The sequence below is a fragment of the Lepeophtheirus salmonis genome, chromosome 5, assembly GCF_016086655.4.
Source record: "Lepeophtheirus salmonis chromosome 5, UVic_Lsal_1.4, whole genome shotgun sequence".
Classification (NCBI taxonomy): Eukaryota; Metazoa; Arthropoda; class Copepoda; order Siphonostomatoida; family Caligidae; genus Lepeophtheirus; species Lepeophtheirus salmonis.
This window is the reverse complement of record NC_052135.2, coordinates 26599865-26616385: the sequence shown is the minus strand read 5'-3', so window position 1 is coordinate 26616385 and position 16521 is coordinate 26599865. Positions and strand designations below refer to the sequence as shown.

The following is a 16521-nucleotide window of genomic DNA, read 5'->3' as shown; positions in this document are numbered from 1 at the left end:
TTTTTTTGTTAATCCATTCAGGTAATTTTAAATAACAAACTTTGTTATTATGAATGACATATTTATCTAAGTAATGCATCATTATTAGTTGTATTCTACCATATATAAATGCATATTTAAAGAAATGTTAATAGTACCTTAAATGTTCTACTTTCGTGGATTTAGATACTAAAAAAATTAGTTTCCACTTTGTCAAAAAAAAATATGTTTCTATTTTTTAAATATATCATTTTTAGAAAACCACTCAATACCATGGTACATATTAAGATCAACCACATGCAACTACCATATTATTATAAGAATAATGCATAATAGGATTATATCTGTTTAAGTATTTAAACATGGGTTTAAAGAAATTTCTTAATCTATTCAACTCCTTTAAAAAAAATTATCCTCAGTGAATCCCAAATCTGTCTTAAATAATCATAAGTATATCCATTGTTCCACTTGTCATATGCTATTATGGGTATTATTATTATTATTATTTTTTTTTTTTGGCAAATAAGTAGATCCATTGGAGAACAACATAATTAAAAAAATCAATAGGGAAAACCAAAGATTGTTGCAACACAGCATGTTTACAACAAATCTTTTTTCTATAACATAAAAAGTGCTAACATAAAATATACACCAGTATTGTATAATGTAATGCAGATTATTTTGAAAAATAATTAATAGTTTTTGTTTGAAATATTATAAAAAATGAAAAGTATAGTTGTTTATTCATAAAAAAATACTATTTAGTTTTTTTCCTCTAACTATCGGTTTTGGATACAGTTGCTACATTTGACGAGTGTATTCATATAAAAATTGGTGAAATACTGTTGACGAGTATAACTTTTAAATTGTAGATTCAAGCAATAGCAAAATATGTTCCTCTAAAAGTAAATCCAGTTTGGAGTTATTAAGCGAAGAACAAAGTATTGCAACTGTAAAGAAAGTAACATAAAAAGGCAAAAGTTGGGAAATATTTTGTTCTAAATTTTAGCTATTAAAAAACATGGGTGTAATAGAGATGATACGGAGAAAGAGTAAAGTTGGAAAAGAGAAAACAATCACAGTATTAACGAGTTGATGATACCAATAAATAATTTACTTTTTTGTTCCTTTTGGTATATTATTTTCTGTCCGACCATATAATCAGTTCAATTACATCAGCTGATGAAAAAAAAAAAAAGTAGGGTTGACGTTGAATAGTCCAAACTTATTCAAATCAAGGACATTCCTACTAAATCTATTGTTACAGCAGCTAAATTCATCTTCCCTAAAGCATTAAAACAAAGTAGAGGAACGCCCTGAGGAGATAAAATAGCGCAGCGTTTATATATTTTTCACAAGTTGTGGCTTTTCATATAACATCCCTCAATTATTATTCTTATCGACATATTTAATTAATTTTGTGAAATTCCAAAATGTTACTTGCTTGTGCACATTAGGGTGGAGCTTACATATTGTTTAAATGTTCATCATATGAGATATTTATATTTAAAAAAAAAAACAATTAGTCTATAAATATCATTGGCTAACTTTGAATATTTTTAAAAAAATATTTAGGGGAAGCTCAAAGGCTCTAAAGTTTTTAAATTTTAGACTATTTAGGAAAAAAAAATTATGTTTTGATATCATCTAACAAGCTCACATTACAGCGTTATGTTGAATTTCAGAAATTTAGATAGACAAAATTTCTATCAACAATATTATGTAAAATTTTATAGTAACTCTGTATCTACGTTTCCAAAAGAACGATAAGTGTTCTTATATGAATTTTAGCCATCCCCCTATTTGTCTGTTGTTTAGCGTATTATAGGTAAAAAATTCAATTGATAAATACCCAAATTTGCAAATACGCATAATATTTATTTAAAGAATCAAAAAATTGCCAATTTGGATGACCCTGACCTTGATTAGCTTTTTATAACCTTTATTTGAAGGAAGATATCTATATTTTATAAGATAAGTAAGAAATTCTTAGAATATAAGAAAGTTTTAAAAAAACAAATTTAATAGGATTCATTTTTATAAAAAAAAAATTGACATTTGGGGTCATTTGAGGCCATGGACAACCTCATATTTCAAACATTTAAAAAATAAGCTCTACCCTAGTGCACATTCTACTGAGTTAAAAAAGTTATTTTGGAGTTGTTAAAAATTCAATACTTGTATTCTATCAATTTCTTTTTTTAAATATGTTCTCGAACTTTAAATTTAAATAATTAAATTTGACTAACATTTACTTATTCGTAATCTATATATTGATATATGTTTTAAGTTTTGATTTAACAATGGATTTTATAGCCTTGTATAGAGCAAATAAATAATCTTATTTGAATTAGTAATTGTATATGATTGATCCTGATAGACAATATTTAACAATGCATTCAAATTTGAAGAAAAAAAAACACAAATTAACTTTATTGTGAACAATCTTAATTGATTGGCAAATGAGTTCATAAGAGAGTGTTTAAATTGATAGTTTTCGGCAAAAAAAAAAAAAAATTGATTAATAAATTACTTTGAGCTAAAGCGACATTACTTTGGGTTAATGAATCAAATATCATAACCCTAATAAAAAATTATAAAAAAGTATAAACATACATACAAAAATATCATAATGATATTTTGTAAATGCAAACAGCCTTCCAGTTTTTTTTAGTTTTTTTAATCATCCTTTTATTTATTGTTGTTGTCTACTTATGCGCAAAGAAAAAATATATTCTTTACTTTTTATCTGATAGAATGACACTTTTTTTCCACTGAAAATATAAAAAAATCTAAATATTCTCAAAATGTGGAAAATGCAAAACTTATGTATTTGATGATCTCATTGCCTACTTTTTTTTAATTAGATACGTATTTTTGGAAATTAATAATTACTATAATCAATGCTCCATGTGTAGTGAGTTTTGCTATTGCTTGTCAAGGATCAAGAATTTACTTATTCACAGTGGTTTTTATGAGGCGTACAATTACTCGTGTTGTGTCGGTCCTTATTTAGGACAAAGGACCGTGTTATAGTCCAATCGCACTTGTTGCTTCCCAAAAAATGCAAAAAAGATCCTTCGTGACGTCATTCTAGGTAGTTTTCCTCTCTTAATTATTCCTTTATATAATAGAATAAAAGATAAAACTATGTAAACTTATAATCTGTTCGTATTTTAATGTATTACAATGAAAACAGGACCATTTTTGCCAAATATGCCCAATGTTCTTAATACATATCTCATATATCTTATTAGGCCTAATAATCCAACGCCATACCTCGGAAAAATATCATACACTGACGATTAAGTACCAGTACCAAAGACTGAAAAGCTTAAGACACGACTGAACCAAATAAATGAGGACCAACACAGCACAATTAGTTTCTAACCTTTTGAAATTTGCCCCATGTCTCTTGAACCAGTGGTAGGGGCAATGTCAATAAAACAAGGAATCTGAAAATTCTGAATTCTTTTAAAAAAAAAAAAAAAACCTAAAAAAACATGAAATCCAAATTTTCTTCTTTTTTTATATCAAAAATATAAAATCAGTCTCCTAGAAGCGTCAAAAAATATTTTAAAATTATGCTGAGTAAAAAAAAATGAGTATTTATTTTTAAATTGAAGATCCCATAGGGACTTTTTTTATAGACTTTTTTCGGGGTACTATATGAACGTCGTCACACTCCCCCAATACGTTTCACTAATCAATTATTTAGAAATTACTGGGATATAATAATTTTTAAATGGCAATTATACAATTGTATCCTCGCACGCTTAAAAATGCGTTGGTTTGCATTTCTACTAATGACTGAATATAATTTTCGTTATATTTACCGTGAAGGAAAGGGGGGAAAACATCCTTAAAATCCGATGATCACATTTGTATTTGTTTTGCAAACCACCCAGCTGTGAATAATTATACTATGATAAATAAATGGCAAGGGAATCAATTTTTATAGCATAAAATTATCATTTGAAAGATTTTTACTTTTGCTCATACCAATAAATTATTGTCTATTAATTAATTATGAGGGTTTTTTTTTCTTCCTATATGTAATCATGAATTTGTATTGATTTAAAAAAATGTAATCCCTTATAAATTTCAAAAAGTATCTCCTATTTTAATAGTGAAGCAATAAGAAATCAAAGTATACATTATGTATATACAAAACTGCACTTAGAAAATATGTATGAAATATATTTGTCCTTTCATACATAGAGAAAGAATTTAAATACCTATGGATCAATAGATTGATAGGCAAAGAGTTTTCCCTACATATAGATAGTTAAAAAAGTGAAAATATATTTGTATTGAAAATGGTTTAGAAATAAAAAAGAATAAAAAGTATATACACAACACATACATTGGTTAAATCCTTATAGGTTCATTTTTTTGCAGCTTAATTCTGTTCTATTCGCCAAATACACTCAAGGTAATAAAAAAAATTTTTTTTTTAATATGTGCATTTTACCCAAAAAAGAATAATCCATATAATAATAGATTGTGAAAAATAGAGTTTGAACGGTGAAGTTGTCTACAGACATGCTACCTACCTATGTATGTGCTAATCCCTGGTATATACATACATATATATGAAAAAATCAATTTATATTATCTCTAAGTGGATAGCAGCCAAACAATTAATATTATTTAAGGTGTTTAAAGCTCTGGATCATTCAATAATTTAAAAAAAACATACAAGAACAACATAGTTCAATATGCGGGGGTTCTAATTTGTCAATGCATATGGATGTGCTAGTTACTTTGAATTTGAAAATATATGGATACTTTTAATCAAATTGAAAATGAAATTCCCGGATTTGACTTCTTTTATTTTTTAGACTATCAAAAGTTACTATTAACACCAATCATGTCGTAGGTTCTAAAAGGAGAGGACCATGCTTTAAAATCCGTTCGGTCCTCGACTGATTGAAGATGTGAATTTTCTATAAAAATCTGAAATTCTAAGTTTATCGACTGTGTAGCGATCATGGGGAATAAAAATCATCGTATAACATAATATAAAACCCTAATCAATTTCAAACAAGTATGATAAGAGTCTGACTCCTCAAACAATGTACAAGATGGTACCAATAATTATTTCAACACAACAGTTCAATGAGATAAGGATATGTCCAAATTAAGGTTATAGTTATATATTCCAGACATGGCTCGAGCTGTCTTGTTTCCCCATAAAGGGGAAAAAAATGGTTAACCACAGTCTTTGATCTCTACAAGAGGTCAAGAATACCTGGGATGCACGATAAAGTGTATAAAATAAACGCCCTTAAATGAAGGCTTTAGAACATGTCTCTATCTAATACCGAAAACAACAAACATATTTATTATTTGAATTGGAAGTTATGTGGGTCTCCATCGGTGGATTGATCTATTATAATGTACATTTAAAGCAGAGGGCAAGTCAAGTTGACATAAAAATACATAATTTGCGTAGTTTTATAAAAAAATAAATATATGTAGATATATACTTACATATATGTTCCTGACATTTATTGATATTTTAAATTTGTATTTTATTTCATTAGATATAATAATTTATGACAAAAAATATATTTTAAGACATATTTTTCACAACATGATTTAATAATAAAAAAGACTAATTTAGAAAATGTAATCTTAAAGTTTTGTGGAAAAATAGGATTCAAATATATTATAAAGTGATAAGGAGAAAGCCATAACAATATCGCTCATATAGTATGAATAAATTGTTATTTATACCATTTAGGTATAAATGAACAGTATAGCCGAACAGTCTCCGTGTGGTAGAAGTGCTCGTAAACGTTTCATACAAAATTATTTTGCTATATAATTATTTATATGAAGACATGGAGATTGAGCAGAAAAGGAAAACTGTTCATGCTTTGATGCACCTTAACAGGAAGAAATTGAATGGCTAACGGAAAAATTCTTTGAATCTAAAAATCATTTAGCTATTATTTCATTTGTTTCTTTTTTTTAACTCTCAAAAGTACATATTTAACCCAAGGACCAGAAATAAACTAAGTGGGGAATAACGAACGAATGATCGATTTTGGTCCAAATTTTGTTGTTTAAGATTATATTTTTCTCAAAAGAAAAAGCATGCAATACTGATTACTTTAAATGATTACTCTATTGATAAAAACTATTACTAATTAACTTCTTTGTAAATTATTTCGTTAATTACGTATATGATTTAATTTTTTATATGGGAATCAGGACCTACATTTTTATAAAAAGGGTAAAAGATTATCAAACTGATTTGTTCAAATATGAAAATACATTTGGATATGAGGGTGTTCTGAAAAATTCCAACTTAACAAAGATAAAATATATTCTTTCTAAATTTTTATTTATCAACATAGTATCTTTGTAACTCTACACAGCTCTACCACCGAGGCTCTCATCTATATGACCGCTCCAAATAGCACTTGGTGTTTTTCTCTGCAAAATAATTGTTGACGAGACACTTTTTTGCTTTTGGCTCAATTACTCCGAATTGGATTGATTAAGACTAGTCAAATTTTAACACAACAAGACTATATATACCTGTTATTGTTTGAATTATATTTAAAAGATACACTTCAAAAAAATATTTAATAAAAGCTTGATACTCGATTTTGTCCATTTTACAAAAATAAACATACAGACATCAACTGACTCATACGACTGCTACATCACAACACAACGTCCAAAATGGCTCAAAATTTGATGAGTAACTGTCAACAGATCCTAGATAGATGTGATTAGCTTTTATTTACAATTGATGTAATCTTCCCGTTGGAAAATTTTTGAACTACTGTCTTATATACAGAAACCATTGGCTGAAAAGTCCCGGGCTTAACAGAAAACACCTTTTTTTTCGTTCAAAATTTGCTTTTTTTAAGTTATTATTATTTTTTATTCGCTTAATGGAGCAAAGTCCCTATAATACTTTTCAAACCATTACTCAGCTTGATAGGTATTTTTAAAATTAAAATACGAAATTGTTTTTGATTCATTGTTTCGGAATTAACAAAAGTAGTGTCACACCTAATACAATAATTCACAAACTAAAGAACATATTGTGATAAAATGTTGACAACTATCTGTTAAAGCTTGCTACTAACTACAAATGAGGTTATTTTTTCCCAAATAGTGCCCTCTATATGTGAAGCCCAGAATGTTTCAGTTCATGTGTTAGTTATGTCGAAGTTGTAATTTTGTGCAAGTTGCAACTTGTATAAGAAAATAAAATATACAAGTTGCTACTCAAAAATGAGTCACATAACTTTTAATCAAGGATTTATATTCCTTTAGATGATGAAAATGGAATAATTGAATATTTATGGACGATCAATGAACTAATGGTGAATTTCTTGACTATTTTAATTTAAATTACTCAAACAAAAGTATTCTGTGGTACATCATAAAGTTATAATTCCCACAGTTATATTAAAGACTTAAGATGTAATTTTAGAAGGAAAAAATTAATATGATTGTATCATTTAATAGTTGGTAATTTGAATGATCAATGTTGGAATTAAAAATGCATTTTAAGACGAAGGAACAGAACATATACATATAAATAGAGTACACTTTTTTTTCATAGCCAACTAAATTTGTACCAAAAATGGAATTTGTTGCCGTTATTTTGCTTTAAAAAAATAACAAATGAAGGGAAATAAATTAATAAAGAAGCTCCTAAACGGAATTTTTAAGAAAAAAACAGATGAACGAAAAAAGGATGAATGGATCAAAGCCTGTTTATATGGCACTGCAGAAGCTAAATGTGTAATAAGGTGTAATGTACAAAGTGAGTGCGTAAATTTTTTGGCGCCTAAAGCCCCCCCCTTATATTTCCATTTAGTACACATTTCTATAACCAAAGCTAATTTGAAAAACTCGCAAATCAATTTACTCGCAATCTGAGGTTGTTTTTTTATTTCATCAAAAGTAGTTTGAATTTTCAATGATATATTTCGTTTTTCCAAACAAAAATTGTGTAAATGATTTATTCAACATTTGTCTTTTAACATAATGAGACTACATACCTTACAAAATATTCTTTGTAGATCTTAACTAATACTATTACGTCTCTCTTTATATAATAGTTATACAAGAATATCTTCATTATGTTAAGAATGTAAAGAACTATAATAAAAATAGGTATATATGTATAGGGAAAAACCATAAAAATGGTTTTTTATGTTTATTGAGGGATAATATAAACTTGTTTTTTCCCCTGTCTCTCTTTCTTTACAAAAATGAATATATTCGACACAGGTGGAACTCTTTTTTATTGACAATCCTATTTTAAAAAGTACAAAATCCCATTGCTAAATAAATAAATTTACAACAACAAAAGAAAAAGTGAGGCAATGGTTATTTTTGGTGTGAACGCATTTAAAAGGATTCCTGTACTTTATATATATATATATAGAAACTGCATCACTAATTACAATCATTTCAAAATAATGTGAAACAAAAAAAAAGGAATACAACTGGCAGATACAAATCACGTGGGTGCGGCTTCAAAAGTACAACAACTAAATTAATGAGTTAATTAATTTTCAAAGTGCACTTCATCTATAATATATTGGCGATATTTTTTATTTTGTATCTGTACTTCTGTTTTTTTGACATTCAATTTTTCATATCGACCGAAAATAAAGATAACAAAAAAAAAAATATGATAATAATAATAACAAACAGCGCAAACGGAAATAGGATTCAATAATATTTTAAATATAATTAATTTTTTTGGGAAAAGAGTAGTAAAAAATGGAGGCATGAAGCAGAGCAGAAGTGGAAGAAAAAAAAGACCTGGAGGCTAACTAGGATATCCCGTACCTGCTATGTGTATGTATGTGTATGAAATACCTGAGTCGGTGTTTCATCGCCCAAGGTCATTTAGGGAAGTCATAATAATAATAAAGTAAAGTCACAAAGTTTTCATTTGAATCGAAGGAAGTGAAAGGGTCTTACTTGTGCTTCCGAGTCCTGGATAGCCAATTGTTGTTGTTTTGCTTGAACAAAAGCAGCTGCCATTGACGTCACTACCTCCATAGGAAGAAACTGTGACTTAGAATGGTGATGAGGAAGGACCACAGTACTTTTCTTCGCTGCTGGACGAGCTGCAGCCGCAACACGAGCTTGGAGAAGACTCAAAACGGATGTCTCATTCAATAGGGGTCTCTTGACAACTTCTTCTTCATCCGACATTTTGATTACGGCACTTATTTGGATAAAAAAACGAGTTGGAAATATCCTCGATGTGTTTCTTGAGTTGCCTTTTTCTTTACAAAAATATGTATTGAAAAGACCTGTGGGCGCTCCTTTTGCTGTGCCCCGCGGGGTAAGTATGCTTAGAAGACACTACCGCCGACAGGTAGAATAATACCTATTTTTCTCTCTTCTTCTTCTTTCTTGCAATACACACATAATACATGGTTACCCAAAAAAAGAAGAAGGGAAGAAAAGAGAAGAGAAAAAAGAGAAGAAAAGTCATGGGGTTGACTTAAGTATTAAATGGTTGGACTCGTTCTTCTTTTACTTCTTTTTCTTCTTCTTTCCTTTTATTTAAGAAAAAACTAAGAAATGTATCAAAGTATTCCATTCCAAGGCTTTGATATCGAACCCGTCTCTTGAATGTTGTTTACTCCTGAATAATAATTGATTTCTTCAGAAAAATAAATGTTTATGATTTGGACTTTATTTTTTATTGTTTTCTTCACTTTTAAATATAAACACACACACAAAAATCAACAACATCACATAACAAAAATTTATTCTTCTTACGTCAATATCTTTAAAAAACATTAGTAAATAACGAGAAATTAAAGTGATGAAGGGTTATATGCCTGAGTAAGAACGGCTCAAATCTCAGTCATCCACATACAAACATGTTTGAATGTATAAAGAATGTTGACATTCACAAAATAAGCAATATGAGTGTATATTCCATGGAAACGTCGACAACTTCAACACATTCCATTTATACCTGATAAGATTAATGGTCCTGATGGTGACTGGTAGTATATGTACACATAATTTGATTCAGTATATAGCTCCAACCGGATCTTAATCCTGTTGTGCTAGTCCCCCCGATTAACACCCGGTGAAATATATAGTCATAAATTAAATACTAATTCTTGGGAAGAAATAATTATTATCAATGCATGCCTCCAAAATATTATTCAAGACATTAGTCAACAATTTTTTTAAATTATTATTATTCATCCATTGGTTTATTTGAAATGTCTTACGGATGTTCTTATAAATATATACATAATTATTATATCTCAACCCCATCAAGAAACGATTTTTACACTTTATTATATGATTCTTGATAGCTTTTAATATAACCTTTTTAACAAACTACAAATCTATATAATATGTAACATAGAAACACTGTTTCCCGAATAATTTTTACAAATATTCTGGCATAAAAAAAATTAAATAATTTTTTAGCTACAACCTACATACTGTTGTGTACTTTTTTTTCAAATTCATGAAACCACATTTTTTATCGTGGGTATTTGTAATAATCCAATTTATTACTCTATGTCGCAATAAGTGAGTTAGATAATCATTCATAAGACCCTTTAGGTTATTAATATAAATATTTCATAACGAGGTCAAAAACTATGTATCAATCATCATTTTTATATTATAAAAAAAGTATGAACTTTATCCAAGCGGATGGGTTTCTGTTTTTTTAAAGTGATATTTCTTTGTAAAATTGAAATTTGAAATCCCTTTTAGATGTCATTTAATTTTTTCAGTACAATGATCTCAAAGGTGTACAATGTACATGTATATATTCTATACAAAGAAGGTAAAAATAACAATTATCATTTGGAGATTTATTTAATAACATATGTATTTAGGGAAGACCGGAAACAGTTGCAACACTTTTTGAAACTGGATCAATAACTCCAAGCTGGTTTAATTTATACTTGCCTAATTTATACACAACATACAACCCGGTTGAAAACTTAAAACTTACACACTTGAAAAGAAAAAAGAAAATAGCCGGCCATTCTTTAATTATACATCTAACAAAAATCTTTATTAATCTTTTTATATACATAGGCAATATTAAATTTATTTATTATATTCGGCCCCTATTGACCTCACAGATGACGACAAGCCTCTTATGAAAAGAATTGCAAGTATTGTGAATGCAGTTTGTGTCAATGGCAGCCCACTCTTCGTCGACGAAGGCCTTCATAGCTTCACCATCGTGGGACAATTGCAACAGGCCCCCTTGTCGATGTGCAGCCAGAATTTTTTTTTTTTTAGAGGGAATTGAAATCTGGATTGTATGGTAGCCACATTCTCCTGTCCCAGAAAGAAATGTTATTAGCTAAGAATGTCTGAGTAATTTTCGCAGTGTGAACAGAGGCCTCATAATGCTAAAAACAACATTGTCGTTGGGGAAATTTGCATGGACCCAGGGGAGAAGGTTGGCCTTGAAAATGTCGATGCATATGGCTTCTGTGAGCCTGTAATCTTTCGGGAACCAGATCAGTGGCGCCACAATGCCGTTGGAGGAAAAAATGCCTTGCACCATGGCTAATGCTTGATATTTGGTGGTGGTCACCGTTTGAAAGTTCTCATAGATTTCTCCGAAGATGAAATAACGGTCATTACGGCGATTTTAGACAGGATCTACGTCAAATATCTTCTCGTGTGAGAAGAGGATTACTCTGCCTGTCGCTGTAATTTTAATGTTGTTGAAAATTTCTTGGAAATGTTGAAGTTGGTTTTTTTCCAGAGCCTTTTTTCCTCTCTATGATCTCGTCGTGGTCTATCCTCTTCTTAAAATTGTAGATAGTCTTACGATATATTCCTTCTAGCCTGGCCACCTCTGTTGGAGTGTGATCTGCACGAAGAAAGCATTGAATCTCGCTGCGATGATATTTCTAGTCCGATTTAAAAAAAATCAAAAAGCTGTAGGTGTTTGAGAACAATGGCTACATATACAATTACACAAAGTTCTAGTCCCCTCACACAGAAACTCTTAAATCAATGTAATAAGAACGTGTAAATTTCTGGTTTATACTTGGTTCATATCATAAAGTCTAGTTAAAGGCTATACCAGTCAATAGTTTTTCTATAAATACCATTTAAAAGCAATTCATTCAATGTTGGAACTTTCTCAGTAGCCTGGGACGATTGCAACAGTTAAAAAATATTGAAATTGAGTTAGAAATTTTAATGAACTAGAGTAAATAGTATTTTTTGATAAATAAATAATAGACTTTTCATAATGGTGAATGATTAAATTTCAATACATTATAGTAGGCTAAAATATTTCAATATTTATACTATTGATCCCATCTCTGATCAGGATTATAGAGCCGGTAAATTCCCCCAAAAAAGGGAATTTCTTATATAAGATAATCAACAAAAATATATAATAAGAGGAAAATTTTGTTGCACTTGTTGCAACTTCCGTTTGTTTTGAGTGTTACAATATCTCAAATTCCTCTTCAATGAGTTATTTTCAAATTATTCAAAATATACATAAGTTACATACAAAATTATGAATCAAGGATTGTACTAATATTAAAAAATTATTACACTTAAAAAAAACTAATTTCACCCCTCAAAAAAAATTTCGTCTAATATGACAGAAAAGTTAAATAAGAATTCGTTAATTTTTATCCATTAATCTACATTACAATATATGTACAATTATTATGTGAATTTTTTGTCTTTTTTTTAAACATTTATTTAGGGATTTTTATGGTTTTAGCTTTGTTTATATTCGAGAAGAAGTGACTGTCGCAACTGTCCCCGGTCTCCCCTATATTGTATTTTTTCTGGGTGAACATATAAGTAGTGTTAGTTTTTCTTTCTTTCTCTAAAGGTGAAATTTAATTCCAAGATTAATTATGAATTTGAAAAGCAAAAAAACAAAAAAAAAACACAGAGCAGATGATAAATGAATTGAATAATTAATTAATTTACACGGAGAGACATTCCATTTATATGTCTGTGCGTGTAAATTCTTATAATTTGTAATTATATCAAGTCATAGGGTTTGAACAAAATGGTAATTTATTTAATTATAAATCATTTTAAAGACAAGGAAATTGTTTTTTTGGTTTTTTTTATGTTCAGAGATTGAATCGGGGCAAAAGTTATGAATTATGTATTTAAATATATTTTGTAAATGTTTAAATTAAAAACTGTGAGGAAGCCTTTTAAATTAAGAATTTTACATTTTCTTGTCCTAATTCAATAGTAATTTTTTATCTTTTTTTTATGACAATGGCATGACTAGTTTTGTCTTCTATGTCACAGGGCCAAAGTTTTATTAGTAGTAAATATGTAGATAATAATATATTAATAGGAAAAAAAAAGTATTTATATATTTAATAAGTAATTCGCAATTAAAATAGTTGCTGTCATAATTAAATAAGTTGCTATGAGACGTACAATTACTAGTGTTGTGTCGGTCCTTATTTAGGGCCGAGAACAACGGTTCAGCCTGGTCTAGTCTTATCCAGTCTAATTCTACTTTTTCGTCTTGAAACAAGGTAAAATAGATGCCTTGTGACGTCACTGAGGGTGTTTTCCCCTTTTTAATTAATCTGCTATATAAGAGAATGAATTATAAAACCTAGTAAAACTAAAATAACATGTTCCTTTTATATCGCATTATAATACATATATGTTTATTCTTTGCAAGATAAGTAAAATGTTTTTCATAAATCTCTCATACATTTTATTTGGCTTACTTAACCATCAATATGTTTTTTTTTACTTTTATTAAAACTTCAAGGACCGAAAGGATCGGTCCTGAGACTCAACTGGACTGGAACAAATAAGTAAGGACTGCCACAACACTCTCAATTATAGAGTTGTACTTATTTTAAGGAATTTAATGGTCTTAAAAATTTTATGTCCTGTCTGAATCGGGCGAAAAAGTCATCCCATAGAACAATCTGTGCTTAATGATGTAATCATAAATATCCAACCATAACGTCATCGTAAATCATTCTCGATCCTATTGGATCAAGAGTAATAAACATTTCAATAAGCTCTAAATGAAGAATAATGGCAAAATATTCTCGTTCATCCTAAAAATTAAATTAAAGTTTTCTAGACTAATTCTATAGTTAACTAAGGTACTTCACTATAACATTATCTCAAATGATTTATTGTAAAGATTCGTTTAAAATAAAGGATGTTTTTCAAGGACAGGTAATAAGTAAGGGTGTGGGACAGGACCGATTTAAAAAATCGGCTTAAGGACCGATACAACTCCATGACGCACAATCACACGGGATATATACATTAATATCCCCTTTAGTTTGGATTTTTTCATTTCAAAACCTTTTTCATAAAACCCATAATAAGAGAAAATAAAATCTTATTTTGACACACACCTTGTGCTTAGACAATTCCAGTATTTCTGCAGAACTATATATTGAACTGCTATATTTATATATAATTCATAATTGTAGATACAATTTTATTATTTAAAAAAAATAAGATTCTTTGGAAATACTATTTAACTGTGTGGACATAAAATTTGGGTTCAACTGATTGGTTCTTTAAGATTTGTCTATCTTTTAATAAAAGAGTTTACGCTTTTATTAAAATTATTTTCATTTAAAAAATATTTTCTCCTTTCAAGTTATTGATATATTGATCTATTTCATATTCCGTCCAAACCATTAAGCTAATTTACACATTTAGAACCCCTAAAAAACATAAAAAGGTTTGTAAAACTAATTTTTAGTCGTAGTACTTCTAATTATGAGCAGTTTTGTTGACGAGTGTTTTGAACTACGGAGCATAACTTTAATGATTGAAGTGTCCTTGCTCTAATAATGTCAATAATAATGCTCTGATATAATAATTAATCAGTTTCTTGTGACTGGTAGATAATAATGATGCTATGAGTCCTGACTGAATATTAACTAATGAGGGAATGAACATTGAAGCTCATATTATTTTGTTACTTTAATTCCGAGTAGCCTTTATATAACCAAATTATGTACATAACACGAAAAATAAATTAAAAAGTAATTCCCTAAAATGTGTGTTTTTTATAACATATTTCAATGTAAAGAAGATCATTTAATCATTCTTTAAACTCATTTAAAATGTTCGCATCCCTAGCTCTACCTTAAATTAATTATTGTCCTCTTAACTGATGAGCAAACTATGGCTTGTTAACAAAGGTTAACTTAGTTTTTTTGCTATTTTTTAATGCAAATAAGTAATTAAATATCCATTTATAACTATCTTAGGGGAATCATAGTCCTCCTTGTAAATTTTCAGATATCTCAAGCTGCAACTTTGGAGAATATTCGGAATATAAAAAGAAAATAAACTGACATTATTTTTTTCATTTGTGGAAATTAAACTTGATTCTAAGAATAAACTCTAATTTAACTATGGTTTAAGAACATTTGAATAATGAACACTTCATTGCTCATAGACACAGGTATAAATTGGGTTGTAAATCGAAAGCTTTTTTTTGTATTTAAAGAAAATCAACGTGGTAAATCTTAAAATTTGTAAAATGTTTGAAAAGAGAGGAGCTTAGCTGTGACTTGAGTTGTTACAATATCTCAAATTTCTCCTCTCTGTGTGAGATTTGAATTTTGATGAAATTATAATAACTTATAGCAAAATAATTAATAATTTAAATGATATAGTTTGTAGCAAAATAAATTACAAAAATAGACTACATTATTTAAAAAAAAGATAACCATGATTATATTTACAACTAAAATGTTGATAAAATGATTGATATTTTTGCGACAATGATCTGTATTATGATACTAAATTACCATTGAAATGGTGTTGCTGTTTATTTCGAGAAAAAGGAACTGCTGCAACTGTCCCCGGTCTTACTTACATATTTCAGAATATTTTCCAATACAAACAGGTTTGTAGTCATAAAAATGACATTAAATACAGATTTCATTATAAAAATTTGAACCCTCATTTCATTTACCAGAGTATAATGGTTAGTTAGATACAATTACCAAACCAGGGGTATAGGCCTATGATTGTGTGTATGTATATTGTAAAGTATCTCATTAATTTTAATAATGAAAATTTGCTACTGATTTTGTTTTGTTTTTGTTTTGCAACTCACATAAAAAAAAGAATGTGTGGGTAAAAATGCACCAATGTATATGTGTATCCACCTATAGGTATCCAAATTATAATTTCTATGAGTTTTAACAATACTACATATTATATGTATATACAATGCTTAGAACAGTTCCTTCATGTAGATATATATGTACAAAGAAGAGACCGACTCATCCCTGATATATGTATGTATCAGTACATATTATTACATAGATAATGCATTAGCTATGTAATAAATTCAATAGGTACAATAATTAAAAATGAGGATTCTTAGAAAAATACATATGTGGCTTGTCAATACAAAAACAAGCTAAAATGAATTTTACTAAGATTCGAGGTGAATTATTTTTGTATTCTTCAATTAATTAATTATTGTTCATTTCTATAAACAAAATGTTCTAATTAATCCTGAGGAAGCGTAGCAAACTG

The 16521-nt window shown here is 28.5% G+C and overlaps 1 protein-coding gene across 4 annotated transcripts in view; it reads right to left on the bottom strand.

Moving 5' to 3' along the window:
* The window catches only part of LOC121117831 (transcription factor AP-2-epsilon), a 129225-nt gene extending 119349 nt beyond the window's left edge, over positions 1–9876 (bottom strand). Inside the window, exon 1 of one of the 4 annotated variants that reach the window (XM_071888501.1) lies at positions 8950–9876. In XM_071888501.1, the coding sequence (XP_071744602.1) occupies positions 8950–9186 (237 nt within the window). In that variant the 5' untranslated portion in view covers positions 9187–9876. The remainder of the gene's footprint in view (positions 1–8949) is intronic. The other 3 variants (XM_040712341.2, XM_040712342.2, XM_071888502.1) reach the window with 3 other exon arrangements.
* Between the last annotated feature and the right edge of the window lie 6645 nt (positions 9877–16521).